General features: G+C 40.9%; 1 protein-coding gene across 3 annotated transcripts; it reads right to left on the bottom strand.

Moving 5' to 3' along the window:
• PLA2G12B (phospholipase A2 group XIIB) lies at positions 1379 to 20711 on the bottom strand. Of its 3 annotated transcripts, none has more exons than XM_005699182.3 (4): positions 20189 to 20711; positions 10426 to 10514; positions 6545 to 6710; positions 1379 to 1795 (listed from the first exon to the last, which is right to left on the bottom strand). In XM_005699182.3, exons 1-4 carry the CDS (start codon positions 20397 to 20399, stop codon positions 1674 to 1676), a joined length of 588 nt encoding a protein of 195 aa, XP_005699239.1. In that variant the 5' UTR covers positions 20400 to 20711; the 3' UTR covers positions 1379 to 1673. The 3 variants fall into 3 exon arrangements, with proteins under 3 accessions (XP_005699239.1, XP_005699240.1, XP_017898139.1); XM_005699183.3 differs by having other exon boundaries at positions 1379 to 1792; XM_018042650.1 differs by lacking the exon at positions 10426 to 10514.

The following is a 22118-nucleotide window of genomic DNA, read 5'->3' as shown; positions in this document are numbered from 1 at the left end:
GGCAAACTTTTTCTGTAAAGGGCTGAAGGGTAACTAGTTTAGGCTTCCCGGGTCACACAGGCCCTGCCGCAACTACTCAGCTCGGCTATCCTAGCACAGGAACAGCAGGAACTTTACCCAAACAGGCGCTAAGCCTGATATGGCCCAGGCCTTTGTTTGTCGGTCCCTAACTTCAGTGGTCCTCAGGCCTCACAGTGCATCAGAATCATTGGGGAGTGTTTCTAAAATACCAAGATGTAGGCACCAGCCCCCGGAGAAGGCAATGGCACCCCACTCCAGTACTCTTGCCTGGAAAATCCCATGGATGGAGAAGCCTGGTGGGCTGCAGTCCATGGGGTCATGAAGTCAGACACAACTGAGCAACTTCACTTTCACTTTTTACTTTCATGCATTGGGGAAGGAAATGGCAATCCACTCCAGTGTTCTTGCCTGGAGAGTCCCAGGGACGGGGGAGCCTGGTGGGCTGCCGTCTTTGGGGTCGCACTTAGTCGGACACGGCTGAATCGACTTAGCAGCAGCAGCAGCAGCAGGCACCAGCCCCCAGAGGTTCTTTAGGGTTTTAATATTCCTCAGGTGATTCTAATCTGAATCAGTGCTGAGAACCAGTGTTTTTAATACTCATCAGGTGATTCTAATCAGCAATCAGGACTCAGTCTCATTCCCTTCAGTTTCCACGGACTTTTCCTAGCTGTCTTCAGTAGCTGCTGCTGCTGCTAAGTCGCTTCAGTTATGTTCGACTCTGTGTGACCCCGTCCCTGGGATTCTCCAGGCAAGAACACTGGAGTGGGTTGCCATTTCCTTCTCCAAAGCATGAAAGTGAAAAGTGAAAGGAAAGTTGCTCAGTCATGTCTGACTCTTAGCGACCCCATGGACTGCAGCCTACCAGGCTCCTCCATCCATGGGATTTTCCAGGCAAGAGTACTGGAGTGGGGTGCCATTGCCGGTCTTCAGCAGCAGTTTTTACCAAATGCTTCTCAGATCTTAACATGACATTAACACCGCTTAGTAACTGGGAATTTCAACAGGACTAGTTCAATGAAGGAAAAAAATGGAACCCCAGAGACCTCACTCTGTCTGACCTGTACCTCCACAGGCTTTAATCAAGTAAGTCTCTGACCTTGTCTTGTTCTTAACTCTTCAGCACTAGTGATTATAATTGTCGTCATTGGAGGAACTTACCAGGTTGGGTTCTCTTCTAAGTGAAATGGAAGCACATTGGTGATAGTGGAATTCATGCATCTCTTTTCACATTTTCTAAAAACTATATATGTGAGATGCTTATTAGCAACTGAAACATGGACCAGAGGAAAGTCATTGCCTCTCGAATGGTTGGACTCTCCAAAATTTCACTTATTAATATAATTATCAATTCCAAGAATTCCAGTATTTTAGTCTTTATTTTAGTCTTCAAAGTAAGCACTGAATTTCCAGGCAAATATGTCCTGGTTGGGGAGATTGGTGTTAAAGTGAAGTGTGGTTTTCAAATCACTTGGTGTCTTTTTTCCAATCTTCCTTTCCCAAGGTCAAGACTCACTTTCAGCTATAAAATGGTGTTCCTTTCTGTGCTTTGTGGTTTCCAAACTTTGGGAAAAAGGATGAGGCACATCCGCCATACTCCCAGACTGACAGCTTTGAGTGGCGTCACTCAAAATGGGGAAGGAATCACCTCTTCCTCACAACTCTTCTTTCTCCTCTTCTGCACAGATGCAAGCTGCCCGCTGACTGTTCATAAAGGGCCGGCAGCCCAAAGTCCATACAGTGTTGAACACAGTATCAGCCAGGGAATCACAGGCTACTTGAAAAAGATTAAGAGAAATATAAGGGTTAATATACAAGACTACCCAAGTAATAGTTTGAGTAATGTTAAAGAGGCAGCATATTTCCAAGGATAACATGATACCCAGAGGAAAGTTAGAAGCAGTGACCCAAATACAGAATTAAAAGAAAAAAAAAAAAAGATTTATGAGAAGCTTTTTCAGAGAAGCTTCTAGCCAAGCTAATAAAGCAGAACACACTTTGAGATGCCCTCCTTTTATGGGGCCTCCAGGTCAAAACCATGACTAGCAATCAGAATCTCCCACATCACTATGCTCACTCCATAGAAAATTACATTTTTGTCCCGGAGGACTCAAATAACATTGCTATGTTTCCTATAGCTTTCCCTATTCAAGTGTGGGATAAATAACTAGGTTACTAATATTTTGTGAAAGATTTGTGCATCTGTATTCATCAGGGATATTGGCCTGTAAATTTGTGTGTGTGTGTGTGTGGTGTTCTTATCTGTTGGTATAGGTAAGGCAAGCCTCATAAGACTTGTTTAGAAGTTTTCCCTCCTCTTCGATTTTTTTTTTTTTTTCAGTCTGATTGTGCCCAGTCTTAGTTGCAGCTTGCAGAGTCTTCACTGCCACACGCAGGATCTTTAGTTGCAGCTTATGGGCTCTTAGTTGGAGCATGTGGAATCTCGTTCCCGGGCTCCCTGCCTTGGGAGCACAGAGTCTTAACCACTGAACCACCAGGGAAGTCCTGTCTTGAACTTTTTGAAAGGCTTCCCTGGTGGCTCAGGTGGTAAAGAATCTGCGTGCAATGAGAGAGACCCAGGTTCAGTCCTTGGGTTGAAAAGATTCCCTGGAGAAGGGAATGGCTACCCACTCTAGTATTCTTGCCTGGAGTACCCCGTAGACAGAGGAGAGAAGGATTGATATTAATTCTTCTTTAAATGTTGAAGCTGCTTAAATAGCTGATTTTCTTTGAATGTTGAAGCCAGCAACCTCACCTGAATCTAGAGTCCAGGGATTTTATTGGGCATTAGTTACATAGGCATACAGTACTTATGTGACTTATTTCAGTCACTGGTACTCCCAGACCCGCAGAAGGAAAGCAGGTATTCACCATAAAATACACTGATTGTATAAGCCATCTAGACCAACTGGTATAGTGTGCCTCAAGATCTTAGGCATCCAAAACATCTCATCAGTCAGAATTTTCCAAGAGTTCACTTCCCCAGGGCTGATGAAGGGCTAGTCATCAGCTAGAATGGCTAGAAAATAGCCATTTCTTGGGAATGTGCAGAGTTTTAATAACCCAGATCTTTTGGATTAGACACTTTCTGTATGACATGGAACAGATATAACAACAGAAATCAGAGATGAGAGAGGAAATGGTAGAGAATAATGTTTTTGGCTAAATTTGAAACATTAATTTCAAAATAACGGTGCAAGTTTTTTCATGTCTTTTAATAAATTTTTTTGTAAATTTCAATGACTTCTCTTAAGAAATAATGCTTATTAATATTTGTTTGAAATTTGATTTTTTTGTTAACTTCATGTAAAATTTATCTCTAATTAAATTAACATATATAGAAAATTTCCACCTTTTTAAAAAAAGTGAAACCATCTGATCCTAAATTTTTTGTTTGTTGGGAGATTTTTGATTACTGATTCATTCTCCTTATTAGTAACAGTTCTGTTCAAATTTTTCTATTTCCTCATGATTCATTCTTGATAGATTGTTTGTTTTGAGGAATTCATCTGTTTCTTCTAAGTTGTCTAACTTGGTGTATAATTTTTCATGGTAGACTCTTATGGTCCTTTATATTTCTGTGATATTAGTTTTAATGTTTTCTCTCTTATTGCTGATTTTATTTTCATCCTCTTTTTTTTCTCTTGGCAAATGTAAAGTTTTGTCTATTTTGTCTTTTTTTTAAAAAAACTAATGGATCTTTTCTAGTGTCCTTTTAGTCTTCATTTCATTTATTTCCACTCTGATCTTCCTTCCTTCCTTCCTTCTACAATCTTTGGACTTCATTTGCTTTCTTTTACTAGTTCTTTGGGGTGTAAAGTTAGGTTGTTGACGTGAGATCTTTCTTATTTCTTGATGTTGAGGTTTATTGCTATGAACTTTCCTCTTGTTAATAGAACTGCTAGGAGGGATAGTTAGGGAATTTGGGATTGACATGTACACACTGCCATATTTAAAATGGATAACCAACAAGGACCTACTGTAACTCAGTTACCAACAGGGAACTCTGCTCAATATTTTGTAACAACCTGACTGGGAAAATAATTTGAAAAGAAAGATAAATGTATATGCATAACTGAATCACTTTATTGTACACTTGGAACTAGCACAACATTGTTAATCAGCAATACTCCAATATAAAATAAAAAGTTTAAAAAAAAATTAGAATAGACCCAAATAAGTGGAAATACATCCGTGTTCAGTGGTCAGAAAACATAATTTTAAGATGGCAATATTCCTCAAATGGATCTACAGAGCCAACAAAAGTCTTATCAAAATCTCACCTGCCATTTCTTGAAGAAATTGACAAACTGAACCTAAAATTCATGTGGAAATGAAAGAGATACAGAATATCTGAAAAAATCTGAAAAAGAACAAAGTTGAAGGACACTTCTTGATTTCAGATTTTACTACGAAATTACAGTAATGAAAACAGTGTGGTACTGACATAGATCAATAGAATAGAATTGAATTGAAAGTCTTGAAATAAACACTGCAATTATGACAAACTGATTTTTTTGACAAGGGTACATAAACGATTTAATGTGGGAAAGAATAGTCTCTTTCAACAAATGGTGCAGGAACAAGTGGTGGGAAAGAATAGTCTTTTATTTAACAAATGGTGTATATCGATATGCAAAAGAATGAAGCTGGATCTCTTTCTAACACCATACAGAAAAATTAACTAAAATGGATCATAGATCTAAATATATGAGCTAACACAACACTTTTAGAAGAAAACATAGTGACTTTGAGTTCGGCAAAGCCCTTTTACATATGACATCAAAAGTACAAGAAATTTAAAAGATAAAAACGGACTTAAGCAAAATGTAAAACTTCTGCACTACAAATTATATCATCAGGAAAGTGAAAAATCAACCCATAAAATGAGAGAAAGCATTTGCAAGTCATACATCTGTTAAAAGATTTACATCCAGAATATATTAAAAAAGTCTTATGACTCAATAATAAAAAGAGAGCCCAATTTTAAGGAGGGCAAACAAATAGACATTTCTCCAAAGCAATTATTTAATGGCTAATAAGCACATGAAAAGATGCTCAATATCATTAGCCCATAGGGAAATGTAAATCAAAACCAAAATGAGAGATAACTTCACACCCAATAGGGTTTATAATAAAATAGATAACAGGTGTTGGCAAGGATGTGGAGAAATTGCAGCCTTAATACATTGCTGGTGGGGATGTGAATTGGGGTAGCTATTTTGGAAATCAATTTGTCACAAACTTACCAAATAACCTAGAAATTCCCCTTCTAGATATATATCCAAGACAATTGAAAACATGTCACCACAAATACTTGAAATAAGTGTTCATACCAGAATTATTCATAATAGTCCAAATGCCCATCAATTGATGAAAGAAAACTTGTTTTATCCATATAATGGAATATTATTCAGCTATTAAAAAAGAGTGAAATACTGATGCACACTACAATATGGATAACCCTTACCAAATGAAAGAATCCAGTCACAGAAGACCACATATTTGTAATTCCATTGATACGAATTGTCTAGAGTAGCAAATTTATAGAGACAGAAGACTAACAGTTGCCTAGAACTAGACAGGGGAACATTGTGGTGAGACTGCTAATGGCTCTGGGATTTCTTTGTGGAGTGATGAAATTGTTCTAAAATTTATTGTGGGGAGTAACTTGACCTGACCCTAGATTAGCAGCAGGCATTTTTCACCTTTTATAGGTATAGATAGAAGGATACTCCCATTTACAGAGCCTCATTAATTATTAATATTTTCAAGTCTACTCACATTCACTTTAGAACAACACTCTAGACATTGATCTGTAACAGGAGCCAAGATTCTTCCTGCAGCTGACTTTCCCAGTAGCATAAAGCCAGCTCTTCATAAGCCCGAATTTCAAACTTTACCATCTAATAGTATGTAACAGTAATACCTGGATGTGCTGTTCGGGCTTCAGAAACTAAAGAATTACAATTTTCCTAAGATAAATTAGGAAAAAGAAATTATAGAATCACTGCTAGAAGTTAGGCAGCTAAGCAGTCATTTTTAAATAATTATCCTCAAGGATATAGAGAACTTTACACAAAAAGAAGATAGGTTTTAAAAAATTCTTTCTCTTACTGAAAACAAAATAAGAAAAGGAGAAAAAAAAAGCTTCAACCCAACCCCATGGACCTATACAGAATAATTCCTGATATGGAAAATTATTTAACAGTGGAATGGATAATGAAAGCCAGTTGGGCAAGTCTTGCTCTGGTCTTAGAGGATAGGTTTTTATCCTCTGGGAAGGCTTTGGTATGGCCCTGTCCATCAGGAGTGGCGCCAGCAGCTCCTGGGCAGGACAGCAAGAACTTTAGTGAAGGACTGCCAAGAGTTTCCCTTCCCCCTTGCTTCATTGGTCACAGAGTTCTATAAAGAAAGATCAGTGAACTCTGATGGTCTCTTTGAGTAAAGGGGCTCTGATTACATTTCTGTGTGAAAATAGGTACCAAACTCTCTGCTCACAGGTCAATGCACTTAAGATACCTACCTTCCACATTGGAGACAAAGCCCAAACTCCGTTTAAGGTCAGAGCAGATAGAGTGGAGGCACCATCGGAATTTTGCATCACAGCGATACTTGTTGGCACCACAAGTGTCGTAACAGACGTCCAGCTGGTTGCAGCACTTGGTCATTGCTGGAATGCCCAAGTCCATCTGGAGAAAAGTGAAGGAAGAAAAGAGAAGGAAGAAAATGCCACGTTTAGACCAAGGACCTTAGGCAACCTTGCCTACTTTGTTCTCAAATTCCTGTTACAGATTCAGGTCAGTGCAGAAGCACCAGATGACTGGAAAGAATACATCAAGTTGACAATCACAGGATGCTAAGTTTTAATCATGATCTAGTCATTAGTTTAATAACTTTGAATGGCCCCTTTTTCTGCTTTTTATTTTAGATTTTAGTAGTTTTCAAATTCACAGGCCACTATGGAGCTAAAAATAGAAAATCAGAAAGTGAGTGCAAGAGGGCAGAGCTTCAGTACTTTCAAATTCAACTAAAACCTTTACTCTGTGAGAATTTTTTTTTTAACCAAAGATTCCAAGGCTCAGAAGTATGAAAAATTAAGCCTTAGTTCACAAAGAGGTCACCAGGATTTTGCAGGGACCCTTTCCATGCAGCGCTGTTTTAAGTGTGTGTATCTGTTTGTAATGTGTTGGGGAACAGAGTAGGGTATAGAACATAGTTCCTGACCATGAGGGGACTACGATCAAACAACATCTAACATATATATACACATACACATTTATAAAGTATCCTATAAACAATTATAAATCTGTCATAAACTAAGTTCATAGACTTCCACGCACAGAGACATCAAATGGGAACTTTTGTAGAGGATTATTAGATGATGGTATACTTAAGATATAACAAGTCAAAAAAGGAAGTAATAAGCAAATCATATGTAAGCAAGTCAACCAGTTTGTTTAGTCATTCTAGGGTCTTCTCAGTGTGATATATGTTTTTTATTATACGTACTTTTTAATTAGGGAGAAAGACAAGTTGATAGCTGGCCTTGACTTCCAAAGTAACAAGTTAGATTTGACTGGGCTTCCCAGGTGGTATAATGGTAAAGAACCTGCCCGCCAATGCCAGAGACCTAAGAGATGTAGGTTCCATCCCTGGGTTGGGAAGATCCCCTGGAAGAGGTCATGGCAACCCACTCGTGTATTCTTGCCTGGAGAATCCCATGAACAGAGAAGCCTGGTGGGCTACAGTCCATAGTGTCACAAAGAATCAGACATGACGGAAGCAACTTAGCTGGCATGCACTTGAAGAGGGAAGGGACATGGTAGAATAAGTGATGAAAGAGAAGTAATCAAGAACAAGATGACGAAGGAGTAGGTGGACGTGGAGTACATCTCTCTCCACAATGACATCAGGACTACACCTTCAGACACAGAGATACATGCAGAACACCAGCTGAGAGCTGACAGAAGTACCTGACCAGTAGAAAAGAACACATGCTGCTGCTGCTAAGTCGCTTCAGTCGTGTCCGACTCTGTGCGACCCCATAGACGGCCTCCCACCAGGCTCCCCCGTCCCTGGGACTCTCCAGGCAGGAACACTGGAGTGGGTTGCCATTTCCTTCTCCAATGCATGAAAGTGAAAAGTGAAATTGAAGTCGCTCAGCCATGTTTGACTCTTCGCGACCCCATGGACTGCAGCCTACCAGGCTCCTCCGTCCATGGGATTTTCCAGGCAAGAGTACTGGAGTGGGGTGCCATTGCCTTCTCCAAGGAAAAGAATATATATACCACGCAAACCTCTGAAGGATGAAGGAACTAGGGGGAAAAGTTAGTAGGACTGGACCTGCCCTTGGCCAATGGGGGAGCTGAAGCAGGGATCCGATCCCCACACCAGGGCAATTGTCTGAGTCATAGGAGAAACATTTAATGCTGAGAGTGAAACAGCTGATCTGTGGCAGCCTAAAGGGGATGAGGATCAGATAGTCCTTGCTACAGCCATACATACCACGGACAGGGACGCTGCTCCCCTGGAAGGCGTAGCAGCTGGGAGCTGGAGTTTAGGGATTGTGGAGCAATACCAGGGAGAGGGCTGCTGTTGACCGCGGAGAGACAGATGGGGGTAGCGGGTGGGGGGCAGATGTGAGGAAGGAGACTGTGGTGGGAAATGCCTGTGGAGGAAAGCCAGGAAGCCATGGAAGCAAGGCGATACTGCTGGAGGTGGTGGAGCCATCACCATAGCCTCTCTTTCCCCACACGCCAGCATCAGCAGCTGAACAGTAGAGGCTGGCCCATCAAACACCTGATGCACTGAAGGACAGAGCAGGACCCACCCAGGGTGCTCCTTTATGTGACTGATGCGCAGAACTACATCGTAGGACCCCAGCCAGGGGGGCCCCTCTATGTGCCTGATGCACCAGACCACAGAGAAAGACCCCAGGCAAGGGAGCCCTCTAAGTCCCTGAACGGGCAGGGCTACGGAGAAAGACTGGCCAAAGAGGCCTTCTGATCACCAGCAAAAAGAGGCTCGACAAAAGACTCTGATAGGGCCGTAACTCCTGCAGCGGAGGCAGCCTGTGTCCCTACACACTTGGCATCGCCAGGGTCCCCACAAGCCAAGCATTTGTGCCACCTTCATCCTCAACTCTCACTGGGGCAGAGCTGCCACAGGCAAAAAGAGTCTTGCATCTATGTGCACAGGCTCACTTTGGTAGTGTCTGACTCTTTGCAACTCTGTAGACTGGGGCCTGCCAGGCTTCTCTGTCAGGAAGCAGGGTAGGGTCTCCAGGCAAGAATTTGCCTGGAGGTTTCCATATCCTTCTAGAGCACTATATTTCCTGCTGCCCTAGCCGGCAACTCCCCTGAGTACCTGGAGCTGCCAGAACCCCTGTGACCCAAGCAGCTGCACCACCCCACACCTGGCCCTCACAGGGGCAAAGCCAAGTCCTCCAGGGCAGCCTCAGGAGCAAACCCCAGTGGATGACCCATACCCCGAGGTGGAAATAAAACCACAGTTGAAATCCAGGGGCAGTGTGGCTAAGGAAGAAGACCCAAAACCTTCCCACCAGCTGTACAAGCTGCAGATTAAATCCACACGGTCAACCAGGCAGACTCTGTGTCTATGGAATATATAAAAGGTCATTGAGAGCTCCCACAAAAGAAAAACACACTAGTTCTGACAGCTGTGAATACTGGGGGCAAAAACACACAAGAGTAGGACCAGCTTAGAATCCAAAACAAGATATGAAATGCTTCTACCAAATTTTCTACCACTTTAGCTTCTTTTCTAAAGTGAAAAAGGTAAAAGGGTTTCTGAGAGGTCTTTAAAAAATTAATTATTACTTGTTTTTAGAGGAAGCTGATAGTTTGAGAAATAGCCAGTGGCAAAATGAAAAATGTTTTAGGCGGCAGCTGGTTGGCAGGGGACGATATGTGTATGTGTGTGTTTACAAATTTCTATGATGCTAATACTCCAAACATAATTGATTTAACAGTTCAGACATGAAGTCGGCCACTTGCAAAAGTCCTGAGCATACAGCAATCAGCCCTCACTGGTCAGTACCGGCTTGCTCCAGTACATCTCTAGAAAGTCTCACCAATTTGAAGAAGTCACACTTGTCTGATCTATTTCAAATTAAGTTATGCTTGGTTCACTAAGGCTCAGCTGATGTTTGCACTGGTGACTTCAAAGTTCACTACCCAATGGCTAATCTGAGGGACAGCTGCATCTGAGAAAAGGAAATTAGATGCTTTCTTTGAAAATTATCTCCTTTTCTCTGTATCCAGTTTAAAATACTAATTGTATTGCTCAACCATATTCCATAAGTGATGAGTTCCATTAGAGGGACCTCTTAGATTAGTCTTAGTCAAAAACAGTCAACTAAGAAAACAATGGAGGTGTACATACTCTTTCTGGTACCTTGAGACCCAGGAAATAGGAGCTGCAGCCATTGGGCTCCTGAGGCTTGTAGCCAGGTCTGGGCATTGGTGCCTTTCCTAGCACGGGAAACAGGAAAGAAGCAGGAAGAAGAGTTTAGAAATGAAGCATTTGGAAACATTCATCAAATAAAAATTGTCTAAAAGTATACTCAACTTTTCCTTTAAAAATAACTGCTCATCACCGACTTAAATTAGGTGGTGATGATGAGTGATGATATCAAAAAAAAGTAATACTCTCCAGACCAGACTGGCATTTTTCCTCCCAGTCTTGAAGAGTTTTATGAGCATTTATTTACTAACAATTCTTACATTTCTTACATGGGTGACCTTGAAGATAAGGTCCATGGCAAAACCAAACTAAAACTTAAGATCTTTCATTCTTCTATCCACTGTAAGACCACATACTATACACAAAGACCACTGCCTGATCATACAGTTAAGGGATCAGAATTAAAATAACACCACAAACATTTTTAGAATAACTTGAAGGAAATTTTGCAAGATTCCATAAATGTAGGCAAAGCATTATTTACCAAAATACAGAGAAAACATGCCTATACAATATAGTAGTTGTTTGTGTCATAGAACTAAGGTGAAACTAACTGAAAAGCTTTGGATTTCTTGGTTTCTCCTTCATGGCTTTTGGGTTATTTTATAGTCTTGCAAATACATACAGAGAAGCCTTGTCAGTGTATCAAGGGTAGTCATTATAGATAAAGATAACCTTGACCTTAGATGACCTCAGAACAGTCATCTGCAGTGAGTATTTTTATGCCATTATCCAGATAAGAAATATGGGACTAAGAGATTTAGTGACTTGCCTGAGTCATTTAGAAAGTGGGAGGAATTGGGGTATAAATCCAGCTTTCCTGTTTGTCTCCTAAACCCATGCTCTTTCCCCTCATTCCTCTTCATCTTATAGGAGATCTGAGACATAACAAAAGACTCAGGAAATAAGCCAGGAATTAATCCTCCAAGTGAGACACATGGCATATCTTCTTTCTCTTCTGTAATTTTCTCCTATCAGGTATTTTATTCTTAATTATTTTGTATTATGAACTATTTCAAAACTAAAGTCAGAGAAACAAATACCTAGAGACAATGAATGTCAATGTTGCCAAACTTGCTATAAATATTTTTTATGCTTAATTAAATGTTATAAGTATAGTTGAAGTCTCTTTATACCCCATCTTTCTGTTTTAAGTTTTAGATGCTAAGTCTATGATTTAAAGCTCTCTCTCCTTTTATTCTTAAAAATTGTCTTGATTACTCTTGGACATTTACTCTTACACATGAATTTGTGAGTCCACTTATTACATTCTATAAGACATCATCAGGATTTTTATTGGAAATACATTGAATTTACAGATTAATTTGGAGACAACTGGATTTCTTAGAATATTCTAAATTTCCAGACATGAGCCTACTATAGCTTTCTATTTACTTAGATCTTTCTTATGTCTTTCAATAAAGTGTTATAATTTACTCCATATGTTTATTATATCTCCTACAAACTATATTATTCAGATGCTTAAACAAGGTAGAATATCTTAAGAATATCAGGATCTAAAATTAAGGCTCAGAAGGCTGGAATGATGTCTGCCCTTTTCTGGAACTGAGGCTGCTTCTAACCTTCGTCTCTACCAGCCCTGAAATGTAGCCCTGGGTCTCATGATCCAAGATGGTGCTTCAGCCAACACATCCATATTACAAACAGCAGAATGGAAGAAGGAGGTAAAAAGGTCAGAGGCCCTCTCTTTAATAAACCCATTCCAGAATGTTACACACATCACTTCCTCTTACTTCCCTTTAGCCAGACTTTAATCATATGGCAACACCTACTTGCAAAAGTGGGCTAGGAAATGAAGTTTTTTTTTCAATGTAGGCAGCCATGTGCCCAGCTTGAAGTTGGAAGGAGGGCTTATGAATGTAGAAAAAATGCGGATAATGAGCAGTCTCTGCCATAGTCTGTTTGGGTATTTGTTACTGTGGTACAACATGTTTATAAGACAGTGGTTCAAGATAGCCCTCAGTGATCCCTGTCCTGGTGTATTTATACCCGTGTGTGCTGTCCTATGGTTGGTCTGTGTGACCAACAGAATATGGCAGAAATGGAGGTATGTTGCTTCCAAAATTACGTTATAAAAGACTACTACTTCTGTCATGGAAAGGTCCATATGGCAAAGAACTAAAGCCTCCTGCTAACAGCCACATGAGTTTGGAAGGAATCTCCAGCTTCAGTCATATCTTCAGAGACTATAGTATCAACAGGCAGTATGACTAGAAGCTTTATTAGAAACTCAGAGCCAGAACCACCCAGAAGAGGATCTAGATTCCCCATCCTGTGTGATACGATAAAACGGTTGTTAAATGTTTGTTATTTTTAGCTTCTAAGTTTGGGGGGCACTTGTTTCTCAGCAATACTTAATTATTGCAGTTGCCATTATGATTTGAATCTTTTTTCATTACATCTTTTTCTACGAGAGCTTTATTGAGATAAAATTCACATATTATACATTCACTCATGTAATGTATTTCAGTGGGTTTTAGCTGTGAGACCATCACCATAATCTAATTTTAGAACATTTTTATTATCCCAGAAAGAAACCCAATACCCATTTTTACAAAAATCTCCATCTTTCATGTTCATCCATGTTGTAGCATGTACCAGTACGTATTCCTTTTTATGTATGAATAATATTCCATTCTCTGGATCTACTACAGTTTGTTTATTCATCCACATTAATAGACATGGTATTTGTTTCCATTTTTGGGTCTATTTGTGAATAGCGCTGCTATGATCAACTGTCTACAAGTGTTGGTTTGAATATCTGTTTTCAGTTCTTTCATTTTTCTATACCTAAGGAGTGGAATTTCTGGGTCATATAGTAATTCTGTTTAACGTTGTGAGGAACTATCAGCCTGCTTTTTTCAGCAGCTGTACTATTTTGTATTTCCACCAGAAATATACAAAAGTTCCAATTTCCTTAATCCTCACAATTTCACTACAGTATATCTACAAGTGGTCTATATATCTGGAACAATCTGAAGGCTCTGGGTCTTTCACCTCTGGAGAATTCATAGCCCTTGTCTGAATTTTTAAGTTTCTTCATTCTCTATAATTTCTCCTTCTGGGCCTCTTTCTACTGAATGGTGAATCTTTTTGATCCTGTCCTTCTTGTATCTTAATCTCTCTTTTATATTTTCCCTATTTTTCTCTCTGTACTGAATTTTTATTAGCTTCATCAAATTTATTTTCTACTTTATTAATCATCTCTAAGTTGACTAGCTGCTAGATTATCTGATATGTAACCCATCCACTGAATTCTTTTGATGACTATAATTTTTATTTCTGTGAGTTCTATTTAAATCTTTCAAATCTACGTATTCATTTTCTTTGTTTTATTTTCTAATCACATTTTCTATCCTTTCTTTTATATGTTTAATAATTTCAAATGTTATGATTTTTTATCTCCAATCCTTGGGATGCCCTTTCATTTTTTAATGTCCACTGACTCTCTGTCATGGTGGATTATCTTTTCAAATGGTATGTAGTTGTTTTCAGAAGGGCTTGTTTTTCTAAAAGAATTCCTGTGCCCTGAGTCACATACTGCAGAGTAGTCCCTAGCTGCTTTTGCTGTGGCTCCAGCAGACTGTGGGTAATTGAGACACACAGGTATTTGTTCATTTCTCAGCTTGGAATACTCACACCAGGCCAACTGAAGAAATTCAGATTCCTCATCTGTGCATAGAATATGCTTCAGGTAGTGAATTTTTAGTGGGTATCTATTCCTCCTTCAGGCCCCATCCCCAGGTGGATAGAAAGCTTCCTTGCTACTTCTAATCCCTTTTAAACAGACTAGACAGTTTCCCAGGCTCTGAACTTTCTGCAAACTGTTCAGTTCCAACTTCCCAAATCTTACAGTTTTTCTCCTCTCTCTGTATGACTATTAAAGCACATTCCTCAGCCCATGGAGTCTATATATAATGTTCCAGACTGAGACCTCCAAGGACCACAGCAGCATAAGCTCCCGCTACCACTTTGGTTTTGTTTCCTCTTCATTTCAGGAACTTGAAGGTTTCCCTTTATTTCATTCTAGCTTGAGTGTATATGTATTTGTTTTAATATTTAATTTCCACTCAACCTTTTTATTATTTGTAATGGAAGTGTCCTGTACTCGTTGATGGAGTCTGCCAGCCCACCAGTGATTCCTCCATCACTTTTCAAAGGCCTTGAGAAATATAACTTAGTATTGATACTCTACTAACTTGTGCGTGTGTGTGTGTGTTGCACTGGCAGTAGGGGAATGGGTAAAGTGTATTAAATAATACTAGTAATCAAATTATACATATGGAAATAATCACACAATTAAATGTGTATTATCTCTCGGAAGTGAGACTATGGTGATTTTATTTCTTCTTTGGGTTGTTATTTTACAAATGTTCTACTTATACTAGGTTTATAGAAATCAGGGGGAACATTTCAGTAAACAAACAAATGTCTAAACCCTTTTTCTGATCAAGGGTTTTTGCAGCAGACTCAGTGCAGTTTCCTGAGTTACCCTCTGCCTTTTTTGGACTTAATAACTCACAGAAGACAAAACTCCCAGTTTGAAAGATAATGGGTCACCAATTATAGACACGTCCTATCTGGCCTGCTGTTGATGACAGTTACTTTTATTGTATTTAATGTTTCATGATAGCTGCAGAAAGTCTGTTGAGGAATGAAGCTTGAAATAAAAATTCTAAGAAAAAAGGTGATGGTTTGAGTCCAGACAGAAATTACGTACCAGATCCTCATGTTACAGCTGGAGCAGATTTGAGTTGTGCTACGTCTTTTCAGTTTGATGTTTTTAGTCTAGGCCTCAGTTATGCACGATGTCACAACCTAGTTTTATTTTGGGGTTTTGGCTACCTATAGGAGTGACAGGCTGACCACCTGATCTGGATCAGCTTGGCAAACACTGGGCCAAGTCCAGCCTGTTCTTGTATAACCTGCCAGATAAAAATAATTTTTATATTTTTAAATGGTTGGGGGGAAAGTCAAAAGAAGGATAATATTTTGTGACATATTAAACTTGAAATTAAAATTTTAGTGCTCATAAAAACTCTTCAGAACACAGCAACACTCATTAAGTGTATTAGCCACAGATGCTTTCACAGAAAAACAAGCCAAAAACTGTTTTGATCTTGAGGATGGTCCTTTAAGCAAGATAAAAAATGCAGAAGATATAAAGGAAGTCCTGATAGACTTGTGGAGATTTAAAACATCTGACTAAAGTGAAACACCACAAAACACTTTAAAGACAAATAAGGGAGCTAGGCGTGAAATGAGAGTTCTACCAGCAGACAGGTCCACTACCTTCTGGGCCCAACTGGTTTTTCTCTCTGTCACAGTAAAAATGTCTGGGGTTTATCACCCAGGTCAAGGGTTAAGCCACACGGGAGGGTGTGTACTTTCTCCCCGCGTAGCTGGTTCCAGTGGAGGCAGCTCTGCTCTCCACTAGGGGTCGACCTGGTGGTCAGACTGCCGACTTAAGTGCACATTTTGCTTCCTGCCAGAAACCCTCAAACACAGCATGAGGAACACAGCAAGGAGCCAAACAGAACTGCGGCAATTGAACTGAGGCAGTGAACTCGATTCCAGTCGCTAAAACAGATCCAGTTACTGTAGAGGTCAAGTGAGCGACTGGTCCCAGAGATTTGTCTGGGACAATCCCTGTTTCAGTATTTAAAGTCCTTTGTCCCAGGAACCACCGCCCCCCTCATCCTGGCAAACCTCAACACTTCATCACCTTTCCTGAGAACAACCTTTGCCCTCTAGGTCAGTAGCTCTTTCCTTTTTTCGGGCCATACATCCTCTAAGAATCTGATGAAGGCTGTGAATTCTTTGCCTGGAAAAATACACAAACTCACAGGTTCATAAAATTCTGCTCTAAAATCACAAACAGGTAAAAAGTTCTCTAGAAAATAAGAATGCTGATGTTTAAGGATACCTGCTTTCCTAGAACTTAACTCAAGAAGAAAATTATCCTTTTATCCAAGTGTGACAGTGTGCATGAATATCTTAAATCATGATATACAAGACACAGAAACTCTGCCCCAGAGACCTTCATAAAGACACAGAACATCTAAATCATCATTTGATACTTTCTTCCAGAAGCTGAGAGGGTGTTTTCCAGCCACTGGGATTTCTGTGTTTTTTAATCTTATATTGAAAAAGAATCAGAAGAATCTGACTGCATAGTTAACTTGTTGACTATCTTTCTCAAACATTTATAAAATTTGTTTGGTACCTGCCATGCTCCATTTGGTAGCTTGGTTCAGATGTAAAGAATCTGCCTGCAATGCAGGAGACGGGGGTACAATCCCTGAGTCGGGAAGATCCCCTGGTGAAGGGAATGGCTACCCACTCCAGTATTCTGGCCTGGAGAATCCCATGGACAGAGGAGCTTGGTGGGCTGTTACAGTCCATGGGGTCACAAAGAGTTGGACGCAACTGAGTGACTTTCACTTTCTAACAGCACTAATTCTTATATACAGTGTCTTTAATTCTTATAACCATCTTGCAAGATAGATATTATTAACATTAGATATAAACATGAGGAAACAAAGGTTGAGAAAGTTAGGTAACTTGTCCAAGGTCACTAGCAACGAGATGTCCTGCACCCCCACCCCCAGATCAAACCCTTGATTTTTCCGTCAAAGCCTGGTTCAAGGACCATTTGTGCTGTCCCTAGCACAGCCCTATTGAGTCAGAATCCCTGAGGTGGGAGAGGGTGTTCACATTAGTGCAGACTCCTTAAACCAGGTGTATGTACCATGTATCACCCCACTCCAGCACTCTTGCCTGGAAAATCCCATGGACGGAAGAGCCTGGTAGGCTGCAGTCCATGGGGTCGCGAAGAGTCGGACACGACTGAGCGACTTCACTTTCACTTTTCACTTTCACGCATTGGAGAAGGAAATGGCAACCCACTCCAGTGTTCTTGCCTGGAGAATCCTAGGGACGGGGGAGCCTGGTGGGCTGCCATCTCTGGGGTTGCACAGAGTCGAACACGATTGAAGCGACTTAGCAGCAGCAGCAGCAGTACCATGTATGCTCTTGATTCGTGTTGAATCTCTATGTTTTAGCCCAATCCTTTGGTAAATTCAGATTTTGTGTGTTAACAGGAAAACTAACTGTAGGTAAATGAAGTGTGGCAAACAGTGTTGACAGGCTAGCAGGATACAAACACAAATTGCCGGTCTGAACATCTATGGGCTGAAGTTCTTCCAGAATGATCCCTTACATTGTGTTGTCTACTGTAGCTGCAATTTGTAATCACCTGGGAAACATTAAAAATAATGATGTCTGGGTCCAACCTAAGGAGATTCCCTTTTAATTGATTTGGGCAGCAAGTGTGTTTTTTAAAGCCGCCCAGGTGATTCTAAGTGCTGAGTGAGGTAGGAACCACTGTTTTAAGTGGTGATAAGCACCTATCAAATGGCAATTTTTCTTGCAGACTAACTGTTGCTAAATTGTTCCTTCTGGAAAAAAAAGAGAAAAAAATCAGTTTTTAAAGCAGCCTTTTTCCCCCTGGAAGTGTGATCCCAGGACTCAGAGCAGCAGCAGGACCACCTGCGAACTCTTAGAACTGCAGATTTTCTGGCCCTGCCCCAGACCTACCCAATCAGTATAGGAGGGGTGGAGGTGAAGCAGTCTTTTTAAACAAGCCCTTAAAGGGATTTGCAGCGCTGGCAAGTTTGGGAGCCAGTGCTTTGACGAAAGTGTTTTGCACAAGAAATGTGTCACAAAGCAAACTGTAAACAAACAGTGAGTTATTAGATGCTATCTGTTCAAAAGCCTGCTTGGTTCTCAATCAACTTGAGAAGATAGTCTATGCTGTTTGGGTGCAGGCTTCAGGTTCTTGGCTCTCTGCATTCCAAAGGTAACAAGGCTTAACCCCCTCTTTCCTATATGGTTTTCAGGTCCCTCTTTGGACAGGTTCCGTTTTGCAGAGTGACTGGAGTTACTTGCGACCCTGTAATCTCTGTTGACTATTCCCATCCCCCACCAGTGATGGCTGCATCGACTGACCCAGGTGGAAACTTGCAACCAAACTGCTGAAATCTTTTAATACCATTTTACTAGAAAAGAGGGTTTGGGTCTTGTTTCCCCAAAGAAAGAGAAAAGAAAAGAAAAAAAATCCTGAGTTGTCTGTTTGCTAAACCACAGACTTCATAAGTCTTGTGTTGCTTCTAGGAAGGAAAGGAGCACCTGTGTTTATCAAATACCTGGAGTTAACCCTTTCCTGCCCCATCCATGCAAACTCGGTGAGCATGGTCCCTGTGACAAGGCATCTCTGCATTTGTCCAACACACCCTGGATAAAGACGTGGCTAGCAGTTTTCCTCTAGCACAGGTTTACTCCATGGAATCTTCACAGAGGTGCTGCAGCTTCCTTTTTTCACTATCTCCCTCTGAGGTTGAAGCTTCTATTCTGTAAAAATTTTGGTTCTGGAGTGCTAACCACAGTCTCTTAGTCACTTTCAGTTTGTAAGAAGAGATTCCCTCTGCTCAGGGGTAAGAAAGGAGTGCGAGACATTGGCCGAGTCCAGCAAGCGTGTGGCTTTTTTGAGTCTCTCTCCAAGCTGAGTTTTATCTGTTGTGTCTGGAGAGAAAATTTCTCAAGTGTTTTCCTGCTAGGCTCAATCACCATCTTCATCTCTTAATCCCATGCTGAAACATTTGATAAACTAAACATTGAAATCGATGCTGTTAGGAGACTGTGTCTGCTTTCAAAAACATTTTCTTTGGAAGTTACCCCTTGCCTCCTAGCTGTAAGGTCCAGGGCCCCTCTTTCTGCTCCCATTACACTGAATTCCAGTGTCGGGGAGAGCAAGAACGGGCCTCAGGGTCTGCTGTTTTGCAGCTAGGCCTTCACTCAGCTTCCCATGTACCCTCTTTACAACTCGGGTGAGGTAGTGCTCCTACCCATTCAGTTCCACATCCAAGACCAGGCCTGAGGGACAGTGTGGTCACTCAGGGCCTGATCCCTGGTGGGCAGAGGCGGCTGGCAGATGCCCATCCTACTCACAGAAGGCCTGCCACTGCTGACTGAGGCAGGGACAGCTCTCTCGGTTCGGGATGGGGTAGGGGGTGGGATGGGTTAGGCAAAGTGATCAGAGACTGACATAGCTGGGAGGAAGGTGTGAACTGTATTACGGGGAGAGGAGAATCCATTTCTAAGCTAGGCACAAAGTGTCTGAGGAAGCTCAGAATTTTCTGGCAGAATTTTCCCTGAATGATCAGCTTCAGTTTTCAGCCCTAGGAACACCTCACAAAGACACCCCCTATTCATTTTCCTCCTTGCCACCTTTTCCTAAGTATCTATCTGCCTCAAAACAAACCCATTAAAATGGCCCCAGGGAACAAGTATTGCAAAACTCCTTGGAGTAGGTTTGCCAGATAAAACACAGGAAGTGCAGTGAAATATATATTTCAAATAAACAATCAGTAATTTGTCATTATAAGCATGTTTCAAACATCTCAAATATTTTAACAAATATTGGTTGTTTATTTGAAATTCAGAGTTCACTGGGCATTCTACATTTTAATTTTCTAAATCTGGCAACTACCCTGTAAGAAGGGGATAACAGGGGAAAAGTGCATGACAGATTGTGGCCCTGCTCAGGCTGTTCACAGGTCTGCCAGCGATAGTTTCACAGGAAGAGAAGCCGTGCACTCACCGTATCGGCACCTGTACTGACAGACTCCATTTTTCCCTCCCAGCAGTTCCAGAAAGGAGTCGAAGTAGCTGTTGACAGATTCAAAGCTGTCCCGGATGTGCCGAAGGCCCCAGTCTGAATAGGACTCCTCTGCGTCAGGGCTGCTGTCACTCTGAGCCAGGCTACCAGCCAGGCTGAGCCACAAAATCAAGAAGCTGATGGCCCGCGTCATCCTGTAGCCAGGTGGGTGCTGAGGTCCCTCCTCAAACTCCCCCAGCCAGTGTCCCAGGAAGTCCAGGTACACAGCCCACCAGCCAGATGCCAGGCAGGACTGGAAAAGGGATTACCTGGAACGCTCAATCTGTGTGCTCCCCAGAGGTGGACTTTAAACACAGCTATGGAGGTTAGGATGAGATCAGGGCAATTAGAAAGGGCAAAGGTTAGGCAGTAGGAGGGCCTTTCTGGGGGACGGCTAGTGAGAGAGCGAACACTTCACAGTGGATTCCCCGGCCCTGGAGCAGGGAAGTTAGCCAGCTTCTGGAGGTGTAAGATGTGGAGCCGTTGGAATTCTACCGTAAACAAGCTGGTTAACCTACAGATCAGTTGCAAGTTTGGTCCCCCAGGACCAGCCTCTTGACACAAAGGACCTGGCCACACCCCTAAGCCAGTCACCTACAGCTGGTGTTTAGCAAGATGCAGGAAGATGTATAAAAGACTCAGGAAATCCCCAGTGAGGGTGAGTCAACAGGACCAATGGTCTGGGTACTGTCAGAGTCTGCTCTAAGTGTCTGTGAATGGGGCGTTCAGATTTAGCACCCCACCTTCTGTGTCAGTGCCACTTTGCGCTCAGACTCTGTCCTCTAGTCTGGCAGAGCTCCTCATGGGGCATTTTTGCCCCTTTATTTACAGCAGTATTTTTATTTATACTCAGCTGCATCTGGTGTTTACAGATTGAGATAGAACTTGGGGAACTCAGCACTCTTAGTGTTATTCTTCCATTGAGTTGCTTAAAAGAGAGTTTATCAGAAACACTTTGAAATTTTAGGCTTTAAAAGTGTTGACTGAAGTCTAGTGTTTTGGTGTCATCTTCAGTTTATACTTTGCTTTTAGTCATGTGAAGAAATAAATTTTATCTGTGAAATCACTAGGCTAAAAAATAATAACTATGGATCAAATGAGTCATTTTGCTTCTCTGTCAAAAGTCTGGAAATATCCACAGAAAATAGTGAATTAAATTTCTTCATTTTAGATAAGAAATGTATTTGTCTAAAGACTCCAGTAATGGTACTCATTATAAAATATTTCATATGAACAGCAGCAATGCCACCAATATTTTAAAGTACCTATAATTTTTAAAAACCATTGTGTGCATGTGTGTGTGTTTTAATTTCACATCAATTCTACAAAGCAAGGTAAACACCATACCCATTTGAGAGGTGAGAAAACTGAGATAGAAATGACACAGTCAAAGACAAACAGGCTCTCAAGGCTAAAAGCTGAGAGACAGAACCAGCTACATCACCAGTTAAAATGAAAAGTGGAGCTCCTTTTCAAAAAGCAGGGGGAAACTGCTATTAGAGGACCTAAAATAGAAAGCTTTTTCCTTTAAAAAAATGTTTTATTGTGTTATAAATATTGGGTAATAGTGATAACTGAATAACAATATAAACTTATAAGTTGCAAAAATATTTCTGGTGTCATAGTTTTATTAATATGTAATACTTTATTATTAATGTATGACACCTTGATTGATCATTTTTCTGACTTTTCTGCAAATTCATTAAGTCATTAAAATTTATACTTTTAGCGACTTCATTTTCAGTTCATACAATTGAAAGCATTGCCAGTTGCTCTTGGCAAATGCAAGGTCTCAGATACTTTTTGATAATTTTTAATTTTGAGAAGGCTCTGCTGATCCAACTGTTACTGGAGTTATTAAAAGGATCTCTTC

Source organism: Capra hircus, chromosome 28 (assembly GCF_001704415.2).
Source record: "Capra hircus breed San Clemente chromosome 28, ASM170441v1, whole genome shotgun sequence".
Classification (NCBI taxonomy): Eukaryota; Metazoa; Chordata; class Mammalia; order Artiodactyla; family Bovidae; genus Capra; species Capra hircus.
The sequence above is the reverse complement of the archived record's forward strand: the minus strand, read 5'-3'. Positions and strand labels throughout refer to the sequence as shown.

Bases quoted from the DNA above. Each gene is read 5' to 3' on its own strand.
- PLA2G12B (XM_005699182.3), bottom strand. From the start codon at position 20,399: ATGACGCGGGCCATCAGCTTCTTGATTTTGTGGCTCAGCCTGGCTGGT. The intron at 10,515-20,188 runs GTGAGTGCACGG...TTCCCGTGCTAG, and splicing joins TCAGTACAGGTGCCGATACG to GAAAGGCACCAATGCCCAGA. The intron at 1,796-6,544 runs GTAGGTATCTTA...ATCTTTTTCAAG, and splicing joins CTTTGTCTCCAATGTGGAAG to TAGCCTGTGATTCCCTGGCT.